General features: G+C 37.3%; 1 protein-coding gene across 1 annotated transcript in view; it reads left to right on the plus strand.

Moving 5' to 3' along the window:
* Positions 1-23937, plus strand: part of LOC308241559 (calcium-activated chloride channel regulator 4-like) — a gene marked incomplete at its 3' end in the record, with an annotated part of 39343 nt that overhangs the window by 9916 nt on the left and 5490 nt on the right. The window contains exons 4-9 of the mRNA XM_080655071.1: positions 1326-1434; positions 3268-3445; positions 3776-3994; positions 5880-6107; positions 11461-11638; positions 21672-21778. Of these exons, the coding sequence (XP_080511197.1) occupies positions 1326-1434; positions 3268-3445; positions 3776-3994; positions 5880-6107; positions 11461-11638; positions 21672-21778 (1019 nt within the window). The remainder of the gene's footprint in view (positions 1-1325; positions 1435-3267; positions 3446-3775; positions 3995-5879; positions 6108-11460; positions 11639-21671; positions 21779-23937) is intronic.

Consider the following 23937-nt stretch of genomic DNA (forward strand, 5'->3'; position numbering starts at 1 on the left):
TGAAATGCTATTAGAAATGAGAACAGGGCTAGTAGGGCTTGGGAGGCAGGGCAACCTGCCATGAGCTGTGAAGAAAGCAAGTGTAAGAATAGACCACTGTAAAAAGGAAGCCATAGGTGCAGGCAATTTTATGTTTTCTTAAAATTCACCAAATTTCTATGATCTGAGGAATTTAAGTGATATGAGGGATTTTTCCCTCCTATACTGAAGGTTATACATAATTCCAAAATCACTAATCTGACTCCAGTTGCTTAGAAAAATCTTACACCAGTGCTTTTAAAGTTTAATATGTAGAAGAATAACTTAGGAATCCGATTCTGATTCAATAGATCTAGAGTAGACCCAAGATTCTGCATTTCTTGTTAGCTTCCCCATGATGCTGATAGTGGTGGGTCAAGGAACACATTTTGAGTAGCAAAGACTTAAAGAAGAAAAAATGACTTTTGCATAATACTGACATTTTGCTCTAATTTTCAGATTTCATGAGTTCATTTGAGTTAGAGAAACACGTGGTAGCAGAACAGACTATATTTCCATCTTCTCCTTCTCCATTTCTATTCCTTTTAAGTTTTTCCTAATATTGACAAAGCAAAAAGTCTACTTGATTTTTCTTTCTGTATTTCAAGATATGGGTGTACCTTTATTCTTCCATTTACCCTGAAATTATTAGAAAAAAATTTTATTCTGACTCCTTCTCTCTAAGTCTATTCTAGTAAAGGAGTACATCCTACTTATTTTATATTTATATTTATAGTATAGTGTTGAAAATATAATTAATAATACTTAATTTCATATAATAAATTAACCACTTCATTTAGTTAGCCCCATTATATATAATCTATAGCTGTGTTTTCAGTCTTTATTTTTTCATTATCAAATCCCTAAGGAACATTTGTAGACATTTTTAAACATTTAATGGTGCCCTCATGAAATTTTAGCACCGCAAATTTTACATATCTGTTTATGTTAGTAGGAGTGAACTTTGTAGAACCAAAAACCATTGTAATATGTAAGACTATTTGTTCCCCACCCCCATTAACCAAAACCTAAAGCCCAGTATATTCTGTCCATAGCATATACATACATACACAAAAAATTTTTCATTGATTTAATGTTGTAGAATAAAAAGATAATATACCTTATACCATATTACAATTCAATATAATGTTATATGCTTTTTTACAAACAAAAATATAAATATTGGCAGTTATTTAAAACCTAAGTATAATTATTTTTTATTTAAAAAAAAAACACTGCTTAAAATATTTGAAGGGCAAATTTTGTCACTTGAATTATGATCATATATTTGAAATATTTTCCCACAGGCAGACTACTTGTCCATGAATGGGCCCATCTCCGCTGGGGAGTGTTTGATGAGTACAATGACAATAAAACTTTCTACAGTGCTTCGTCTAGAAGAATTGAAGCAACAAGGTATGATCATTTACATTTTTTCCAATTACCTCAGGCTGTAACTTCCTGTTTTCCTTAGTTTGATATATATTTGTTTGAAATGCCAATCATTCCTTTGTCCCAATGCAGATAATAGACATTATAACATAAAAACAGTGTCCTTTTTAAAAAAGAAAATGTATCTCAAAGTGGCTGGTTTCCCATTTAAAATACACGTAACTTCAAGAACATTTGGAAGCCAAGTTGACATATTTTTATACCTCTCCACCATGGCTACCAGAACTCATTTACATTGAAGTTGGGCTCTGTGTAAAGGGTTGTACTATATGCTAGGAGATCAAAACAAGAATGAGAAAATGGTTAATTAAATAGTAGTAACTTCAGGCTGAATAAAAAAATCAACCAGCTTCAAGGAACCATAACAGAAATTTCCCGAGATTTATAAAATTCACTTTAAAAATACCAATCTAACATCACAGTTAATAACAGACAATCCTCTTGGTTCTGAGGTCAAGAGTGCAGAATGGGTGGAGGAAATCTATCTAAAATTGTCTGCCATCAGTTTACTCAATCTTAAATGCCCTGCTGGGGCTTGGGACTTACCAAAAATGTATAAACTCTAAGATATATTATTTCAGTGAAAGCCCTTTATCAGCTATAGCACCACTTTCAGGACACATATTTTAGAGAATATTACATTGACTACATTTGTTTACATTATATTCCCCCTAAATGTCTAGTTTATAGTGTGCAAAATTCATCATGATTGTTAATGGAGATAACATCATTATATTCACTGAGTTTTGAGGCAATAGTAGCATACATATATGTGGGAGACTCCCTAAATTACTGAATGAAAGCTAGTCATTGTTTCTTAAATATGAACTGGAAACACATTGAATAGATGGGATATATTCACATGCCAGCATGTTTGTTATAATCACTGACACTTGTGGCCAATTCCATGCAACAAAATATATGTCTAAAATGCCTCCACCATTCTTTACTGTCCGAGGCAATACTTCAGTCTTTCCTTCAGGCCACATTTCACTTTGGATAAAAATGCTCCTTGAATAATCAAAATACTTATAGTTATGCCACACCCCATTGTTTCAGAGGTGGCTTTTTTGAAAAAAAAAAAAATCTATAAAGAACTTTAGGCTAAGGTGGAACCAAGAGTAAATGGTTTCACAAGTTTTCTTGCCCAGATGCCTACAATGCATTTACTTACATAAGGCTACCAGGAGAGATGTTTGGAAAAGGGGAGCCTAGAGTCATTAGTGTTAACAGGTCAGCAGCAACTTTCTAATCGCAGCAGATAGCTCAGCCATTGCATACACAGGCAGTCCACGGGTTACCTCGGACTCGACGTATGTCATTTCGTGGTTATGTCGCCATCTCCCATTTATTTATAAAAAAAAAAGTTCCGTCATTTCGACGTATGTACATATGTGCTTTATGTTTTTTATTATTTACTGTATTTACCACAAGTAAAGGTCGGGAATTGTTATCTTTCTTTTAAATTTTTTTTTACTGTGTCACTTCATTACTGCTGTGTATGTGCTCCATGTGAGTGACATAGATGCTGATGTAGGTGGGTTCCGACTTACTGTGAAAATCGTGTTACGTCGCGCCGTAGGAACGTAACCTGAGGACCTACTGTACTGGAAATACCACTTAAAATTTCCCTCTGAAATTTATTGGAGAGCTGCTCTGGTAGAAATCCTTAAACTTTACTGTCAAATAAGAATAAAAACCTTGATATAAGGATCATTGTGAATAGAAACACTTAATATTTTCAAAAAATTATTACTGGTTAGGTCGCCTCAAAGACTAACTGTCACTTATTTTCAGGTGTTCCACAGGTATTACTGGTATGAATAGAGTTTATAAATGTCAAGGAAACAGCTGTGTATTTGATAAATGTAAAATTGATCCTAAGACAAAACTATATGAAAAAAATTGTCAATTTTTCCCTGACAAAGATCAAACTGAAAAGATATCCATAATGTTTATGCAAGGTATTACTTCTGTAAGTATATCAATTATTTCTTCATATAGTATATTTATAATCAAAGGACATGTTATCATGTTTATAAAATATCTGTGCAGGTGACCTGAGGGATTAAATGTATTAATACAGATTTCTTTGAACATTGACTGGCACATAGTAAGCACTCAACTAGTGCTATTTATTATTATTACCATTGAAAATCCACCTTAGTATTCTATGATTCCTCAATGAATCAAATTTCATTGAACAAAATGCCTATTTGCATAGATTTTTTTATTTTTATCAAATTTTTAGTTGAATGTTTAAATGCATCACATATAATACTTTTTCATCTTATTAACCTTTTAGGTTGTTAAATTCTGTAATGAAGAAAACCATAATAGAGAAGCTCCAAGTCTACAAAACAACATGTGCAAATCCAGAAGCACATGGGAGGTGATCAGCAACTCTGAGGATTTTAAAAACACCACACCTATGGTGGAATCACCCCCTTCACCTGTCTTCTCATTGCTGAGGATCAGAGATAGAATTTTGTGCTTAGTTCTTGATAAATCTGGAAGCATGGGGGTATGTTCATGGGCCCATTTTTCCTAGATATAGTGACTAGTGGATGGTTGAATGCCTAAGAACACTCTGAACACTACCTGGCTTGTTCTAAATTGCATGGTGGGATAAATCCCATCATGTCCTATGATTACGACCTCAGGATGGGCAGTGAACATTTTAATGAAAGCAGGATGACAATACAGTTGAAAAGACTTAACATAAAAGACTCTTTCTTTTTTCCATAAAATGGAGGGTTTACTGAGGAGAACTTTTAGGCCCATTAGTAAAGATTTAGTTAGAAGATCAGAAGGAGAGATTGAAATATAGAAATATTTTCTTACCTGCCTCCTTTATCAACTGGAAATACTTGACAGACATGAGGATACAGTGGATCGCTGAACTCCATTCAGAGTCAATCTTATTTATCATCTATGTAAGTCATTCTTTATGGTCAAAGATACAAACAAAAAGCATCACCATAAGGAAGCTATGGTCAGATTCAGCCACTTATTACTTCTATCACTTAGTAAACGGTAGGCATTGTGCTAGGCTCTAGGAGTAAAGACCCATATCCTTGAAGGGTCCACAGAAAAAACTTTCCCTTCCCTATTACCACATTAACTCACACTCCTCCTTCAAAATTTGGTACAGGTGCCCACCTCCTACAGGAGATCGACTGGTCTTCCAGGCTGGACTAAAGGCCCTTCTGCTGGTTTCCCACAATAAACTGTGCAAACCTCTATTCTATATATTATATTGAAATTACACATTTCTCTCCCACTAAACTGGGAGCTTCTCTAGTACTTGGAACCATATCCTCTAGAAAATATGTCCTCTAATTCCTTATTCATCTTCATCTCCCTTTTGTCTAGAACAGGGTTTATTACATATAGGTGCTCAATAAATAACTATTGAAATGAATAGATTATTAAAGAGCAGGCATAATGTGATAAGGCATCAAGAAGAATAGCACATTTGAGACAGGACTAAGCATACTGAAGATCAAAAAGAGTATTCAACAAATGGGGAATTGCATGGTTACAGAAAGGGTAGAGAATCATCCACAATAACACAGGGTTTCAGAAAGAGCATCAGTGCTAGACACCAGCACATAGAAGTGTTCTAGAAGGTGTCGTTGGGAAGAGATGACAGAGCCTGGTTTACAGGTAAAGCAAAGTGGCAAAGAGAGCCCTCAACGATGGGACTGAAGAAGTCTCTCGCTGTGATTTGGATCTAGGGAGTTTAGAAGGAAATTTGGGCATGTGTTAAGGGGAGGTACTACAGATAAGTTAGTGTTGAGGGATTGGAAAAGGCAAATGTATGAAGAGATTTACTTCCTGGGCATTCACCTAGGTAAGAAGGATGTGAGTCTTAATGGGTTACCACAGAACCAGTGCCAATTTATCTACTGGTGGAGAAATGTTGGGGAGAGGTTAGGAACAGAAGTAGGAACAGAGTCTCTCAGAAATTTTTAACTTTTGAGTTGTCTAGTCTCCAATGGGTAGGGAGATTTCAGTTTCTAGTTGGAGTCCATGACAGTCTGGTTTGATATTGTGGGACATAGGGAGTGGTTTCATCTTGACAACACCCCAGGAGTAATTAGGAAGTCTCTAAGATGTGCGTCATCACCCCTCAATTCCAACCCAAACCCCTGAACCTGCACCTGTAATTTAGGTGCTAAGCAGCCAAGAATCAATTCTAGTTAAAAAGCCTGTGTTCCTTACCATATGTTCCATAATACATGTAACTATGTTTTTAAATTTTATCAATTAAAAAATTGCTTTCTTTAATGACACCAATTACTAATGGAAAATTCTTAATAAATTCTGTTTACTCATTTTATGTAATCTACTATTATTTTCCAGTCAAAGCCAACTGCTTGTTTTTCTTGTCCTTTTTCATTCAGGATGATAACCGCCTAAATCGAATGAATCAAGCAGCAAAATATTTCCTGCTGCAAGCTATTGAAAATGGAACCTGGGTGGGGATGGTGCACTTTGATAGTGTTGCCTATATTAAAAGTGAGCTAATCCAAATAATAAGCACCAACGAAAGAAATATGCTCTTGAATAGCTTGCCTACAGCAGCTAGTGGGGGAACATCCATCTGCGCTGGAATTGATGCAGCATTTCAGGTGAAAATCATACTGCATATATAGTTTGTTTGTTTTTTATCATTAGAACATTTTTCTATTAGTACTGCTGCACATACTTACTAATTTTAACATAACTAATTCTAAGAAATACAGAACTAAGAACTTTAAAAATTTACTTGATTTTCTAAATGGGTCAGTAAACCAATGAATAAACTGATAGATAAATATATTACTATAAGAATGCCACTAGAATATAAACAGGAACTTTATGGTTTGTTTACATGTTCTTTTACCTTGCAATAGTCAGTGCTCAATAAATGTTAAATAAATGAGTGATTGAGCATCAAAAGTCATCAACTTTTAAGGCAATTAAACAAGTTAAATGGTGTGATTCCACTTTGGGTCAATCCTCGTTTCAGTCTCTGTGACATTCAGATAAACTGATATTTACCTACTAAGCAGATGTAGCAGGGACTTAGTCATAGGGTAAAGAATAGTGGTGAGTACATGAGTTTTGACATCAAAGTACTGACTGCTATTTACCAGTTTTGTGGTCTTAGGCAACATTTTCAGTATCTTTGGACTCTCAATGCCTTATCCATAAAATATAGGCAAATAAGAATGTCTACTTCATAGGATTATCATGAGAATTAAATAAAATGATATATTTACATACATAGAACAATACTAATTATATTACATAGTAAATATATAATTTACAACTATTATTACAAACCTTCTTTTCTTCCAAATTTTATATTGAGCTTATAATTAATATCAAATGTGTCATTTTCCTGCTTAGAAATCTTCATGCTTCCCTCACAGTCTATAAAATTATATCTGAACTAGAGGCCCGGTGCACGAAATTCATGCCCGGGGCCTATCTGTTAGCCCAGCCTGCACCCTCTCTAATCTGGGACCCCTAAAGAGATGTCTGACTTCCCGTTTAGGCCCGATCCCACCAGGATCGGGCCTAAACGGGAAGTCAGACATCCCTCTCACAATCCAGGACTGCTGGCTCCCAACCGCTCGCCTGCCAGCCTGCCTGATTGCCCCTAACTGCTTCTGCCTGCCAGCCTGATCACCCCCTAACCACTCCCCTGCCAGCCTGATTGACGCCTAACTGCTCCCCTGCCGGCCAATTGCCCCTAACTGCCCTCCCCTGCAGGCCTGGCTGCCCCCAACTGCCCTCCCCTGCTGGCCCAGTCACACCCAACTGCCCTCCCTTGCCAGCCTGGTCACCCCTAACTGCCCTCCCTGGCAGGCCTGGTTGCCCCTAACTGTCCTCCCCTGCAGGCATGGTCACCTCCAACTGCCCTCCCCTGCTGGCCCAGTCACCCCTAACTTCCCTCCCTTGCCAGCCTGGTCGCTCCTAACTGCCCTGCCCTGCCCGCCTGGTTGCCCCTAACTGCTCTCCCCTGCTGGCCCGGTCCCCCCCCCCCCAACTGCCTTCCCCTGCAGGCCTGGTTCCTCCCAACTGCCCTCCCCTGCAGGCCTGGTCCCCCCCAACTGCTCTCCCTGCAGGCCTGGTCCCCCCACCAATTGTCTTTCCCTTCAGGTCTGGGTCCCCCCCAACTGCCCTCCTCTGCTGGCTTTGTCACCCTCAACTGCCCTCCCTTGCAGGCTTGGTCCCTCCCAACTTCCCTCCCCTGCTGGCCTGATCGCCCCTGCCAGACATCTTGTGGTGGCCATCTTTGAACACATCGGGGCAGCCATCTTGTGTGTTGAAGTGATGGTCAATTTGCATATTACCTCTTTATTATACAGAATTCCTCAACCTGATGGTATTCAAAATGTCTATCACCCCCTCAGTAAAACTGCTCTCATCTCTTTCTTCAGCCTATAATTCTCAATTCTCCTTTCTGATGCTCTATGCTTTAACCCAGTGGTTCCCAATTTTATTTTTGGCCATGCCCCATCTAAGCATCTCTGAAAATCCCAATGCCCACTCTGTGATATATAATTTTTATTATTCAGACAGTGAACTCATATTTACGTGGAGGAAGTTTAAAGGGCCATTAACTTGGTCTAAACAAGCTTCCAAAGAATATGGCATTCATGAAAGAGAAAAATAAAAGAACAAAAGGACAGCTGAGGAAGAAATCACTAAGAAATTATTAAAAAGAAGAAGAATAATATGAAGTGATATGAAAAGATAGCAAATAAAGTTTCAAAACATATAATAGAGAACTGAAATGCATAAATATGTCACAATATATATTTACATACTGTATATGAGGCCCCTAGAACCATATGCAAAAAACTTACTGTTATAACTCATTCTCGAATTGGCCCCTTCAAAATCAAATTGTTCCCCTGTGGGGCATGTGCCCCATGTTGGGAACCACTGCTCTAACCCAGTTACTGCACACATTGTTCTCCAAGCCCACCATGCACTAACAGCCTCTGTTCCTTTGCCCAGTCAATTCCTCTCCCTAAAATGTTTCGTTCTTTCCATTTTTGCATGTTAAGATTCTACCAGTTTTTCAAAATCCTTACTCCTTCATGTAGCATTTCCTGCTATTCCCAACCCTATTAAATCTCTCTCATTTATAATTTGCATGGCATTTTAGTGTACCTTTCTAACATGAAGTCCTGCTTGAAACTCTAATTATCATTACTAGTTGTAATACTAAGCATGATTCTTCATCTCTATAGTCATCAATTACCTCATTAGTAATAAATATATGTTTATAATGGAGTAATAAATATATATTTGTTCATTTTTTAATTTATTTAAGATACTAGAGGCTTGGTGCACAACATTTGTGCACTGGAAGGGGAGCGTCCCTCAGCCCAGCCTGCACCCTCTTGCAGGGAGTGGGCCTAAGCTGGCAGTCAGACATCCCCCGAGGGGTCCTTAGTGCTGCCATAGAGGTGGGAGAGGCTCCTGCCACCACCACTGCGCTCACCAACCATGAACTTGGCTTCTGGTTGAGCAGTGCTTCCACCAGGGGGCAGCTCTTGCATTGAGCATCTGCCCCCTGGTGGTCAGTGCGTGTCATAGTGACCGGTCGTTCTGCCATTCGGTCAATTTGCATATTAGCCTTTTATTATATAGGATATTTATTATATTAAGTAGAGGGCAAACATATAATTTATTCAACATATATTTATGTAGCAAGCAAAGCTTCCCTGTTCTTATGGCTCATGCAATTTCAGTGGGGAACCAATAGTGTATAGGTAGATAAGTGAATAAAAAAATAACTGTAGATTGTGAAAATATGTAGTATTGTGAAGAAACCAAACAGGGTGATGTGACAGACTAACTGGGAAAGGAGGGGCAGTGCCTACTTTAGGTGAAGAGGCCATTGAGACTTTCTCTGAAGAGTAACATTTAAGCTATGATTTGAAGGCTGAGAAAGCCATTGGTTCAGGCAGAAAGGAAAGTGCAAAGTCCCTTAAGAAAGAGCTGGAAAATAACTGTATTATTCTAAAAATTGATAGAGCTAGTGGCACTGGTGTTTGACAAATGAGGGCGTATGAAATGTAGTTGGCAGGTAGATAATGGCTAGATCTTTCAAAGCTTAAAAAAAATAAGAAGTTTTATTTTCTTTTAAGCACCACAAAAGGGTTTTAAGTATCAGAAATTGATCATTTCCCTAGCCAGTTACACTCAATGGATAGAGCGTCGGCCTGCAGACTGAAGGATCCCATGTTCTATTCTGGTCAAAGGCACATGCCTGGGTTGCAGGCTTGACCCCCAGTAGGGGGTCTGTAGGAGGTAGCTGATCAATGATTCTCTCCATAATTGATGTTTCTATTTCTTTCTCCCTCTGCCTCCCTCTCTGAAATCAACAAAAAAATATTTTTAATTGCTCATCAATGATGATTTAGGAAAATGATTCTGGTTGCCCTGTATAAAATGAACTGTGGGGAGTAAAAGCAATAGTAGGGTAGGTCTAACGACAGATTGGAAGCTTGGACTTGGATTAAATTACACATTATATAAAAGATATTTAACACTTAGCAAATGTTCCAGACAATGTAGCACTATAATAGTGTGTTTTTTTCTATTGAACTATGGGATATAGTAATTGTGTCTTCATCAGTCATCTCTATATCTCCTTAGTCGCTCACCTCAATACATATTTTTTAAATTTAATTCCATTCTTTCCAAGAATGCAGGAACCATGTAGTTACAGTTGAATCTCCAGCAGCCAGGACAGTGACTAACATATATTAAATGCTCAGTGAATAACTAATACAAGAAAGGAAGAGGTGAACAAGAGAAATCTACTTCATCTTTAAATATTCATTTTTCAATGAAATGTGTAGGGGGAAAGTGATGAGGATGCGATATAAATATTATAAATATATAAAAACATTTCCTATTTCTCAGTTTGGTTTTAGTGCATGTCAGAGCATATTTCCCTCAAAATTCCGTGTGTGTGTGTGTAATTATTTGCCTCAAAACATGCAAAAATTTAAACGAGGATGTTCATATTGTTCCCCGACCCCAAGTTTATTGGGGATTTCTACATTCCAAACCTTTTCTGCAAATCTACTCACACCTCCATTCCAAGTCCATGAAAGCCACTGATAAGTCAGTCATATTCATCTCTTGGCCTGCACTCAGTTTCTCAAAATGATACACCAAGAAGCCACTGCCAATTAAATGTGTCAGAGAAGATGAAATGTAGCTGCTATCCTGTAACAAATTCTCTTTATCCTTTTCTACATGAGCCTAGATTCAGAAATCTGAGTGTAAACTGATTGGCTCTATAGGAAAAGGGTTCAAGCTACACATAGAATTCCATCTCAGTAAATATAATTCATGTATTTTCAGAGCACCATCAATATACTTAGTTTTGTGCTTGTTAAATTTATAAGTAAAATAAAAGTTATATAACAAGATCCCTAATCTTGACCTGCTTAGAACTTCCTATACTCTTTTTCTATAAGTATACTGAGGGTTTCCTAATTTGAAATCATAATGTGTTGTTTTTTTTTAATGTTGAAATGGTTTCTTAATGCATTTAGCTATCTATGCAACAGATTTTATACACTGAAGCCTTGTCAGAGGGAAGTCTAGTCAAAGAAAGAAGAGAAATATTTAATGCCACACTCTGCAATTATATTTTTGTTATCTGGTTGACCTGACTTCCCAGACTGGGATATCATTGATACTTAACCCAAGTAAGATGTTCCAAAGCCCTGCTCCCTGATAACTTCATTTGAGCAAACATTCCCTAAAGCAGAGGACAAAAAATAGAGCCATGTTGAAGTTACCTTGGGGGTTGCTGCCTGCAGATCCTACAATTTTAAAACAGAAGGTTTCTATTCTTTTCTGGATACTTTTGTTTATTTTCTCTGTACACCTTTTCCTAATCTCCCATAAGTCTACTTGATTTAGGAACCTGTGGTAATTATGCTCTGATTATGTTTACAGATAATAAGAAAAATATACTCCCAAATAGATGGATCTGAAATAGTGCTGCTGACTGATGGGGAGGATAACTCTGCAAAAAATTGTCTTGATAAAGTAAAAGAAAGTGGGGCCATTATTCACTTCATTGCTTTGGGACGAAATGCTGATCAAGTAGTCATAGAGATGAGCAATGTAACAGGTAAAATATGACCTATATATTCTAGCCCTTTAATAGCAATGTGTAAGTGTAGAGACTGACAACTTAACTTCTCTTGAGTTCTAAGGCACTGTGCCAGGAACTAGGCACCAGAGTTAAATCAGACCTGATCTCTGTTTTCAAGATGCTCAGAGTCCTGCTAGCTAGAGAGACAAAGGAAACTACTAATCAGGTACATATTCAGATAACATTCCTCCATAACAGGGGGAATCTATAAAGTCGAGCAACATGTGAGCCAAAGAAGCCATTAATTCTCCCAGGGTTGTATAAAATCTGAGAAAGAAGGCATGAGAGACAAAGTGACTTCTGAGCTGGGCCTTGAACAAGATATTGAATTTCTCTGGAGGAAAAAGGGGTTAGAAAAGATGATCAGGTCATGAGTAAAGAAATCATGTTGGGATGACAATGCAAGGCACATGGAAGGATAGTAAGAAATCCATGAGATGAGAGATTACTTTGGCTGCAGGTGTAGGGGGAATGGGATTCACAGAGGCTCAGAATGAATAGATGTTAACAAATAAGTTTTTAGGTAAACATTTACACTGGTAGCTGTTATCTTAGATACAGAGACAGATGATGAAAATGGACTACATGTGCCTTCTTAAATATAGTAGCGAATACATAATTTACAACTTTATGAATATTAATTATTATATATTGAGTTGGCTTCTATTGTTACCAAATATACATTTGCTTTTGTAAAAAATCTTTATTGTTTAAAGCATTTCATATGTTTCCTTTTTTCCTCCCATTGACCTTTTCCCGGCCGTTCCCACATGCCAGCACATGCCCTCACCCCTCTACTGTCTGTGTCCATGGGTTCTGCTTATATGCATGCATGCAAGTCCTTTGGTTGCTCTTTCCCCCCTCTCCCCACTCCCCTGACTTCCCTCTGAGGTTTGAGGGTCTATTAGATGCTTCTATGACTCTGGATCAATTTTTGTTCATCAGTTTATGTTGTTCATTACATTCCACAAATGAGTGAGATCATGTGATACTTATCTTTCTCTGACTGGCTTATTTCGCTTAGCATAATGCTCTCCAGGTCCATCCATGATGCTGAAAATGGTAAGAGTCCCTTCTTTTTTACAGCAGCATAGTAATTTATTGTATAGATGTACCACAGTTTTTTAATTCACTCATCTGCTGATGGGCACTTAGGCTGTTTCCAAATCTCAGCTATGGTGAATTGTGCTGCACATATCCTTTCTGATTGGTGTTTTTGATTTCTTGGGATATATTCCTAGAAGTAGGATTACTGGGTCAAATGGGAGTTCCATTTTTAATTGTTTGAGGAAACTCCATACTGTTCTCCACAGTGGCTGCACCAGTCTGCATTCCCACCAGCAGTGCACGAGGGTTCCTTTTTCTCCACATCTTCGCTAGCACTTGTTTGTTGATGATAGCCATTCTAACAGGTGTGAGATGGTAACACATTGTTGTTTTGATTTGCATCTCTCAGATGATTAGACTTTGAGCATGTTTTCAAATGTCTCTTGGCCTTCCTTATGTTCTCTTTCCAAAAGTGTCTTTTTAGGTCCTTTGTCCATTTTTTTTATTGGATTGTTTCATCTTCCTTCTGTTAAGTTGTATGATTTCCCTATAAATTTTGGAGATTAAATGCTTATCGGAGATAACATTGGCAAACATGTTCTCCCATGCAGTGGGCTCTCTTGTTTAGTTGATGGTTTCTTTTGCTGTGCAGAAGCTTTTTATTTTGATGTAGTCCCATTTGTTTATTTTCTCCTTAGTTTCCATTGTCCCAAGAGCTGTTTCTGTAAAGATATTGCTATGACATATGTCTGATATTTTGCTGCCTATGGATTCTTCTAAGATTTTTATGGTTTCCTTTCTTACATTTAAGTCCTTTATCCATTATGGTGTAAGTTGGTGGTCTAGTTTCTTTTCTTTTTTTTTTTTTTTTTTTTTTTGCATTTATCTGTTCAATTTTTCCAACACCATTTATTGAAGAGACTGTCTTGACTTCATTTATGTGGTCTTGCCTCCTTTGTCAAATATTAATTGAGCATAATGTCTTGGGTTGAACTCTGGGTTCTCTGTTCTGTTCCATTGATCTTTATGTCTGTTCTTGTGCTGGTACCAGGCAGTTTTGAGCACTGTGGCTTTGTAATACAGCTTGAAATCTGGTATTATGATCCCTCCAACTTTGTCTTCTTTCTCAGGATTAATACGGCTATTAGGGTCTTTTTTTATTCCATATGAATTTTTGGAGAGTTTGTTCTAGGTCTGTGAAATATGCCATTGGTATTTTCATAGGGATTACATTGAACCTATAAATTGCTTTGGGTAGTATGGACATTTTAATGATGTTGATTCTATCAATCCATGAACATAGTATATTCTTTCATTTGTTTATGTCTTCCTCTATCTCTTTTTTCAATGTCCTGTCATTTTCTGAGTACAGGTCTTTTACCTCCTCAGTTAAGTTTATTCATGGGTATCTTAATTTTTTTTTTTTTTTTTGCAATGGTAAATGAGGTGGGTTATTGTTTTTTTGTTTTGTTTTGTTTTTTAGTTTCTCTTTCTGTGAGTTCATTATTGGGGTATAAAACAGCCATTGATTTTGGAGTATTAATTTTGTATCCTGCTACATTGCCAAATTCATTTGTTAATACTAGTAGTTTTTTATGCAGTCTTTAGGGTTTTCTATGTACAATATCATGTCATCTGTAAATAATGGCAGTTTTACTTCTTCCTTTCCAGTTTGGATGCCTTTTATTTCTTCTTCTTGTCTGATAGTTATGGCTAGCAGTTCCAGTACTATGTCGAACAGGAGTAGTGAGAGTGGGCATCCCTGTCTTGTTCCTGTTCTTAGGGGAAATGGTTTTAGTTTTTGCCCATTGAGTATGTTGGCGGCTATAGGTTTGTCATATAAGGCTTTTATTATGTTGAGGTATGATCCCTCTATTTCCACTTTGCTGAGTGTTTGTATCAGGAAAGGGTGTTGGATTTTGTCAAATGCTTTTTCTGCATCAATTGATAGATTATGTGATTTTTGTCTCTCAATTTGTTTATGTGATGTAACACGTTTATTGATTTGTGGATATTGTACCAGGCTTGCATCCCTGGAATAAATATCACTTGATTATGGTGTATGATCTTTCTAATGCAGTGCTGCATCCAATTTGCTAGAATTTTGATGAGGATTTTTGCATCTATGTTCATCAGGGATATTGACCTGTAATTCTCTTTCTTTGTAGTGTCTTTATCTGGTTTTGGGATTAGGGTAATGCTGGTTTCATAGAAAGAACTTGGAAGTGTTCCTTCCTCTTGAATTTTTTAGAATAGAATGAGGAGGATAGGTTTTAGTTCTTCTTTGAATGTTTGGTAAAACTCCCCTGTAAAGCCATCCAGACCAGAGGTTTTTGTTTGCTGGAAGTTTTTTTTTTTATTACTGCTTCAATTTCATTGGTAGTTATTGGCCTATTCAGATTTTTTTATTCTTCCTGATTGAGTTTCAGAAGCTTGTATTTTTCTAAAATATGTCCATTTTGTCTAGGTTGTTCAGTTTGTTGGAGTAGAGTTGTTTGTAGTATTTTTTACAATCCTTTATATGTCTGTGGGATCAGTTTTTACTTTACCTCTTTCGTTTCTGATTTTGTTTATTTGGGTCCTCTCTCTTTGTTTCTTAGTGAGCCTGGTTCTTTTTGGGTTTTTTTGGTTTGTTTTTTTGGTTTTTTTTTGGTCTCTATGTCATTTATTTCTACTTTTATCTTTATTAATTCCTTCCTTCTGCTTACTCTGTGCTTTTCTTGTTGCTCTCTTTCTAATTCTTTAAGTTGTAGAGTTAGATAATTACCATTTTTTCTTGTAATGGGGCCTGTATAGCTATGAACTTCCCTCTCAGGACTTCTTTCACTGTATCCATACATTTTGGATTGTTATGTTTTCATTGTCATTTGTTTCCAGGATGCTTTTTACTTCTTCTTTGATCTCTTTGGTTACCCAATCATTGTTTAATAGCATGTTATTTAGCCTCCAAGTGTTTGATTTTTTTATTGTTTTTATTGTAGTTGATTTCTAATTTTATGCCATTGTGATCCAAGAAGATGCTTGATATGATTTTTATCTTCTTGAATTTGAAGAGACTTTTCCTGTGTCCCAATATGTGGTCTATCTTTGAAAATGTCCCATGTGCACTTGAGACAAATGTATATTCTGTAGCTTTGGGATAAAATGTTCTAAAGATGTCAATTAATTCCATCTGATCTAATGAATCTTTTAGGATTTCTATTTCTATTTCTTTGCTGATTTTTTGTTTAGAGGATTTATCCAGTGGTGTCGATTAAAGACTCCTACTATGATTGTATTGCTGTCAATCTCTCCCTTGATATCCTCCAGAAGTTTTTTTTTATGTATTTGGGTGCTCCTGTATTGGGTGCATATATGTTTATCAAAATTATATCCTCTTGCTGAATTGCTCCCTTTAGTACTCTGAAGTGGCCCTCCTTGTCTCTTATTACTAGTAGCCCTGTGCACGAATCTGTGCGCCAGTAGCTTTCTGTGGGGCCTGGCTGCTCCACGCCCACTGCCCAGAAGCTCTTCGTGGCCCAGAGCTCATCCGCAGCCAGGCGCAGAACGCTTGCCTCGTCGCTGGGGCAATGATGCAAGCGTTCCATGAACCGGTCTGGCCAGAGGCCCATCTGTGGCCAGGCGTGGAACATTTGCCTCGTCGCCATGGTGACGAAGCAAGCATTCCACCAGGCTGGTCACACTGCCCGCTCTCAGAGGCCGCCGGGGTTGGGGGACTCCAGCACAGCTGAGAGGACTGGGCACTGCCATCTTGTGGCTATGGGTGCCTCCATCTTTGTGACAAAGTGACAGTTAATTTGCATATTACCCTTTTATTATATAGGATGGCCTTCACTTTGAGGTCTATTTTGTCATATATAAGTATTGCTGCCCCAGCTTTTGTTTCATCTCCATTTGCCTGAACATTTTTTTCCCTTCCCTTCATTATTAGTCTGTGTGAGTCCTTTATTTTGAGGTGAATCTTTTGTAGACATCAAATATATGGGTCATGTTTTCTTATCCATTCAGCTACCATATGTCTTTAAATTGGAGCATTTAATCCATTTATGTTTAAGGTTATTATTGATAGGTTATTTGTTTGTTGCCATTTTTATGCCTGTGTTCCTTCTTCCCTTTCTATTTCTTCTTTTTACAGCAGTCCCTTTAGCATTTCTTGCATTGCTAGCTTGATGGTAATAAACTCCCTTAGCCCTTTTTTTATCTGTGAAGCCCCTGATTTCACCTTCAATTTTGAATGATAGCCTTGCTGGGTATAGTATTCTTGGATGCAGTCCCTTGCTTTGCATCACTTTGTATATTTCATTCCATTCCCTACTTGCCTTATGTGTTTATGTTGAGAAATCAGTTGATAATCTAATGGGAGATCCTTTGTAGATAACTTTGACTCTGGCAGCCTTTAAGATTCTTACTTTGTTGTTGATGTTTGCCAATTTAATTATGATGTGTCTTGGTGTCGGTCTTTTTGGGTTCATCTTATTTGGAACTCTGTGCTTCTTGGACTCGTGTGAGTATTTTCTTCCCAAAATCAGGGAAGTTTTCTGTCACTATTTCTTTAAACAGGTTTTCTATTCCTTGCTCAGCTTCCTCTCCTGGCACGCCTATTATGCAGATATTGTTTTGTTTCATGTTTTCTCAAAGCTCCCTTAGACTGTCCTCCTGCTTTTTAAGTTGTTTTATTTTTTCAGTTACTGCTCTGCTTGGGTGTTTTTTTCTACCTTGTCTTCTAACTCACTGATGTGGTCCTCAGCTTCTTCTAGTCTACTGCTGATACTTTCCATTGTGTTCTTTATTGCAGCTATGTCATTCTTCATTTCTTCTTGATTCTTCATTTCCTCTTGATTCTTACACATGTTGAATTTATCATCCATCCTTTTCAGTGTCCTTATAACCATTGCTCTGAATTCTTTCTCTGACAAATTGCTTGCCTACATTTTGTTTATTTCCTTTTCTGGAGATTCTGCCTTTCCTTTTGTATGGGGATTCTTTGTCTCCGCATTTTTGCTGTCCCTTTGTTATTGTTTCTATATATTAGATCAAACTTCTTTGTCACCCAGATTTTTTTGAGATAGCATGCCCCATACTTGGTATAGTTTTGTTTGTTTGTTTTTTGTTTATTTTTAATAAATCTTTATTGTTCAGATTATTACAATTGTTGCTCTTTTTTCCCCCCATAGCTCCCCTCCACCCAGTTCCCACCCCACCGTCTGCCCTTACCCACCCCCCCACTATACTTATCCATAGATGTACAATTTTTGTCTAGTCTCTTCCTGCACCCCCACACCCCTTTTCCCATGAGAATTGTCAGTCCACTCCCTTTCTATGCCCCTGATTCTATTATATTCACCAGTTTATTCTGTTCCTCAGATTTTTTTTATTCACTTGATTTTTAGATTCACTTGTTGATAGATATGTATTTGTTGTTCATAATTTTTATCTTTACCTTTTTCTTCTTCTTCCTCTTCTTAAAGAATACCTTTCAGCATTTCATATAATACTGGTTTGGTGGTGATGAACTCCTTTAGCATTTTCTTATCTGTGAAGCTCTTTATCTGACCTTCAATTCTGAATGAGAGCTTTGCTGGGTAGAATAATCTTGGTTGTAGATTCTTGCTATTCATCACTTTGAATATTTCTTGCCACTCCCATCTGGCCTGCATAGTTTCTGTTGAGAAATCAGCTGACAATCATATGGGTGCTCCCTTGTAGGTAACTAACTGTTTTTCTCTTGCTGCTTTTAGTATTCTCTCTTTGTCTTTTGATCTTGGCATTTTAATTATGATGTGTCTTGGTGTGGTCCTCTTTGGATTCCTTTTGTTTGGGGTTCTCTGCACTTCCTGGACTTGTAAGTCTATTTCTTTCACCAGGTGGGGGAAGTTTTCAGTCATTATTTCTTCAAATAGGTTTTCAGCATCTTGCTCTCTCTTTTCTTCTGGCACCCCCATAATTCGGATGTTGGTACATTTGAAGTTGTCCCAGAGGCTCCTTACACTATCTTCATATTTCTGGATTCATTTTCTTTTTGTTTTTCCAGTTGGATGTTTTTGCTTCTTTGTATTTCAAATCTTTGACTTGATTCTTGAGATCCTCTAGTCTGCTGTTGGATCTCTGTATATTATTCTTTATGTCAGTCAGTGTAGGCTTAATTTCTAGTTGGTCCTTTTTCATATCCTGGAGGGTCTCGCTAAATTTATCAGCCTTTTCTAGAAATTTCTTGAAAAACCTTATAACTGTGGTTTTGAACTCTATATCTAGTCATTTGCTTTCCTCCATTTCTTTTATTTGTGACCTGTTTCTTTATCTCTGCATTTTGGCTGCTTCCCTGAGTTGATAGAGTGGCTTTGTGTGCTAGGTGTCCTATAGGGCCCAGTGGCTCAGCCTCCCCAGTTACCTGAGGTGGACACTCTTGGTGCACCGCTTTGTGGGCTGTGTGTATAGTCTTGTTGTAGTTAAGCCTTGATTGTTGTTGGTATCACTGGGAGGAATTTACCTCCAGGCCAATTGGCTGTGAGGATCAGCTATGTCTATGCTGGGAGAACTTCTATGCTGGAGACACCCTTATGAGACAAGACTTGCAAAAGCCTCTGTGCTCAGCTTGGATGGGGCGGAGTCTCAGGGCAGAACAGACAGCAATGGTTTCCTGTCAGCCCTGCCCTAAGAGGCCCCCTGGGTCTCAGTGTCCCACAGCAATCACTGCAAGCACCTCTGAGAGAAAGCCACCCTCGAGTTTTGCCCGCTGCCAGACAGTCCAGTTTCTCCACGAATTAGTCTAGGTCCCCAGAGTCTCGCCTAGAACTGGAGTTCAGAGCATTCTGGTGCTTTTGTCTCCCTCCCGATTGAGAAAGCCAGCCACATACTCAGTTGCCAGCCCTCTCCGTGCGTGCGTGCCTCTCTACCTCTGCCTTCTGCAGCTCCTCTGAGTCTCAGTGTGCTTTTCTCTTTCCTTCTAGTTGTAGAATTTCCACTCAGTCCACCTTCCTGTGGTTCTGGATGATGTCTGTTTTGTCTTTTAGTTGTAGTTTTGAAATTGTTGTGCGAGGCAGCAGTTTATGTGTTTACCTATGCCGCCATCTTGGTTTCTATCCTTGGTGTAGTTTTTGTCCCATTCGTGGATGGAGTTTCCTACCAGGGTGTCTTTTATGTGGCTCACTCTCCACCTGACTAAACAGCACAAAATACAACTCAACAAGACACAACACAAAGGGAACAAAACACAAGTGTACTCACAACACTGATAACCCCAATAAAAGTGACCACCAGAAAAAAGAGAATTAGGAGAGAGATAAGAGAGCCAAAATTTTATTGAAAAATGGAAAAAAATATAAGAGAGAAAAGAAAAAGAAGAGAAGAAAAGGAAAAAAACATATGGGGAGAAAACACCACCAAACAAACAAATAAATAAAAAAATGCAAACAACACCCAGAAAACGGGGGAGGGACAGAATCTGTAGAGGCAGAGTTTATATACTGAAAGTAAGGTTAAGTAATTGAATGAATAGGGGAAGGACCACAGTTCAGAATAGAGTAGGTAGAAAGAGAATGAGTGGATAAGAAGAAAAGCAAAAAATCAATAAATAAAATAATAAAAATATTTTTAAAAACTTTTTAAAAATTTATCTATCTATTTATTCAATTGTTTTTGGAAAAGGAGAACAGAGGAGAGAGCAGATAGGCTTGAGTTTAGTGAGTTAAGCTAATTAAACCATTAGGAGAAGAAGAGACAAGAGAGGAGAGGAAAAACAAAAGCATTAAAAAGTTGACTTGGAGCAGGGGAGAGGAAATTAGATATATGAGTAAGCCAACAAAGACTACAATAATAATAACACATCAATAAAGCAAATAAAAAAGATAAATTTTTAACAAGGGATAAAAAGAAATGCGAGAGAAAAACTAAAGTGGGGACAGGAGCAGAGAAAACAGGATAAAAAGGGAGAAGTGAGGAAGGAAAGGGTGGACAAAAAAATAAAATAATGATAAAAAATTAAAATAGAATAAATAAAAATAATACAAAAAAGATAAAAAAACAAAAAATAAAGAAAAAATTTTTAATAAAAGATAAAAAAGTGAAGTGTTGTTCGCTTTGCCAAGTTTTAATGTCCCATGGGAACTGGTTTAAGACCCCACTCTTCTGTTCTGCCTGCCACTTCTCAGTTTCCTGTTGGGTAGTCAGCACCGTGTTGAAGTTCCAAGAGATCCACCACTCCTCTCTGTCAGTCTCCACAGCCTTGGTTGCAAGCAGGCAGGACCAATATGCCCACTTTGCCTGCTGTCTTAAGTGTCTTAAGTCTGCCTGCTGTCAGTCTTAATCACTCAAGCATCTTATACACTTGCTTTTTAAATGCCTAGTTGTACCAACTTGCATAGTTTCAAAGTGCTTTCATGGCCACTGTAAAATTTATTTCTGCCTCAAGCCCCCAGCAGTAGTAATTCTTTTGGACTTGTCTCCATTGCTTACTGTTTTTCTATCTCCTCATTGCCAGCTATTGAACCATCTCCTCATTTCTATCTCCTCATTGGTATCTCTTGAACCATCCTAGTTTTCTGTTCTGATCCACTGTGGCTGGAATACCTGAAGGCCAACATTGTTAAGAACCATATCAAAAATAAAAATGAATAATTCCTTTAAAGGGCTTTGTGAAGTCTGTGAGCTTTAATGTTTGGAATTGTAACATCTTTTTTTATTATTATTATTCCATAATAAAATTCCATTTTATTTTTTTATTATTTGATGCATTTCAACCAGCTGAAATTTCTATAAGTGAAGTATAAAGTTAGCTTACACTTTCTGGTTTTGACATTTTTAAGTTAACATTTCAGAGTTAATCTTTACACTTATCTGGTTTGGGTCTATTTTAGTAATATATACTAAAACTATTATTTTGTTTACTGTTAACCTTAAAAATCACTAAGTTGTAATAAGTACTTATTTTCTAGAAAGCAACCTAATAAATATATTTACATTTTAGGAGGAAAGCATTTGTTTGCCTCAGATGAAGCCCAGAACAATGGCCTCATTGATGCTTTCGGGGCCCTTGCATCAGGAAATGCTGATATTTCCCAGAAGTCTATTCAGGTCTGAGTTCCAATTCCTCAGGTTTTTGTGTTTATATTTAGCCATACCAAGAAAAATACTTCGGTTATTATAAGTTTTGAGTGCTGTTTTTCTCAAAGTAAGTTATTAAAATCAAAACTAAGTATGTAAAAGAAATTCATGGCCATTCTTCAGATATGACCAAATTAAGTAGTAAAAGAGTAGTGAAATAGCAGATTTTTTTTCTTTTTCTTCTTACATAGAGTTTGGTTAAGGAATAACATCAAAATGTTAAATTTTTGCCCTAGTCCGTTTGGCTTAGTGGATAGAGCATCAGCCTGCGGACTGAAGGGTCCCGGGTTCGATTCTGGTCAAAGGCACATGCCTGGGTTGCAGGCTCAGTCCCCAGTAGGGGGCCTGCAGGAGGCAGCTGATCAATGATTCTCTCATCATTGATGTTTCTATCTCTATCTCCCTCTCCCTTCCTCTCTGAAATCAATAAAAATATATATTTTTTAAAATGTTGATTTTTCATAAAATATAGACTTTGCCCAATAACACAGCATCCATTTTTCTATGAATACATAAAAATATATCATACTTTCAAGATTTCTCTAACCCTTCACTGCTGTGAAATAAATTTAGGTTAGATAAATGAACTCAAGAACCTGGATTAGAAATGGAAGGAAAGCATCTTGGAAAGAAATTTATCTGAAGAAAGAGAATGAATAGTCATTACAGATCCAAAAATTAGGGTTTTCTTTATGTGTTCAAACACTCTTTTCACTGGCTTTCTATTTTATTCACCTCTCTTCTGAACTGAACTCCCTTTTTTTACCTGTGTTTAAATAACACCCTCATTTTCTGTTACTTAAATTCAAAAACTTTGACTAAACTTTGATTCTTCATTCATGTCCAATGTAAAATGTTAACGCAGACTATTTCCTTGAAATTATTTTTTACAAAATTCTGTTTTTATCCCTATCCATTCCCACCAAATCTACATCATGTCACCTTATGTGAAAACTTGTCTTCCATCTTCCAGTTCATTAGGTCTATGCCTACATTAAAACTTGACATGATCACCTAAACAAACCTATTTTCTTCTGGTCTCCAACAATGAAGAGCACATAAATTATAGGATGCAGGATTAGGATTGCATGTGCAGACTGATGTTGAGATCTGGTTTGTAGCTTCACCTTGCAAACAGATTAAAAATTCATCTTGGATCTAGCTTGGTAATGTATGGAGAATAAATTGAAGGAGAATAAAACTAATTTCTGGTTGACTTAGAAAATGATGATACTACTATCTAAAGTTGACAAGTAAAGAGGGAGAACTGATCTTGAAGATATTGCTTTGTGTTCTGTTTAAACCTTAGTGATTTTTAGTGGATGGTGGGACATTAAAATGGAATATCCTGAAGAAATTTTAAATATAAGAATGGGACGTGGAAAATCAGCCAAAAAAAAGGTCATTTGCATACAGGAAGTGGTCAGAGTTTTAAATGTGGACTTCTTAAACTCTATGGAAGGGGCAGAAAGGTTTTGTTTCCTCACTTAAAATGGCAGCTGGAATACAAAGGAAAGGTTGCTTCCCACTCTTTACTCAGTTATTGTCCCCTAATACTGCTATGTAGTCAAAGCTTTCTAACTTTCTTACACGTTCTTGACAGGGAGTCTAAAAAAGTCACTCACATTCAGATTAACTTGATAATAATATTTTGTCCACTTAACATAGGACTGAGATTTTTGTCACTGTGATGATGTTTCAATGGTAGAATTCACTCTCTTATCTCAGTAGTGATATGGAGGTATTTTTTATTAAGGACTAAGTTAGAATAGAAGCTGAGTTTCCCATCATTTCCTGGAATGACACATCTGTAGAAAGCACTTTTTTGGTCAGTAGATAAAATTCGCTGTACTTTACTAAGAGCCATCCTCAAAAACTTGAAAAATTTTCTTTGAGGTTCCTCTCAAAGATTCTAACATGCACTTCTCAATATTCCAACTTCATAAATAACCTTTTGCCCTACTTACACTCTTGCTGAACATGTTTATTGTTCAGGGTTACTAACTCTAGGATGTGTGAAAAAGTATGTGAAGTTTTCACATCAGGAAAATATCCATGAGTGCTTGTCTCATTACTTGCTGGTCCTTACCTAACTATGTCTCTACTCAAATACTAGTACTGTAGCCACC

Source organism: Plecotus auritus, assembly GCF_963455305.1.
Source record: "Plecotus auritus genome assembly, chromosome: 2".
NCBI lineage: Eukaryota > Metazoa > Chordata > Mammalia > Chiroptera > Vespertilionidae > Plecotus > Plecotus auritus.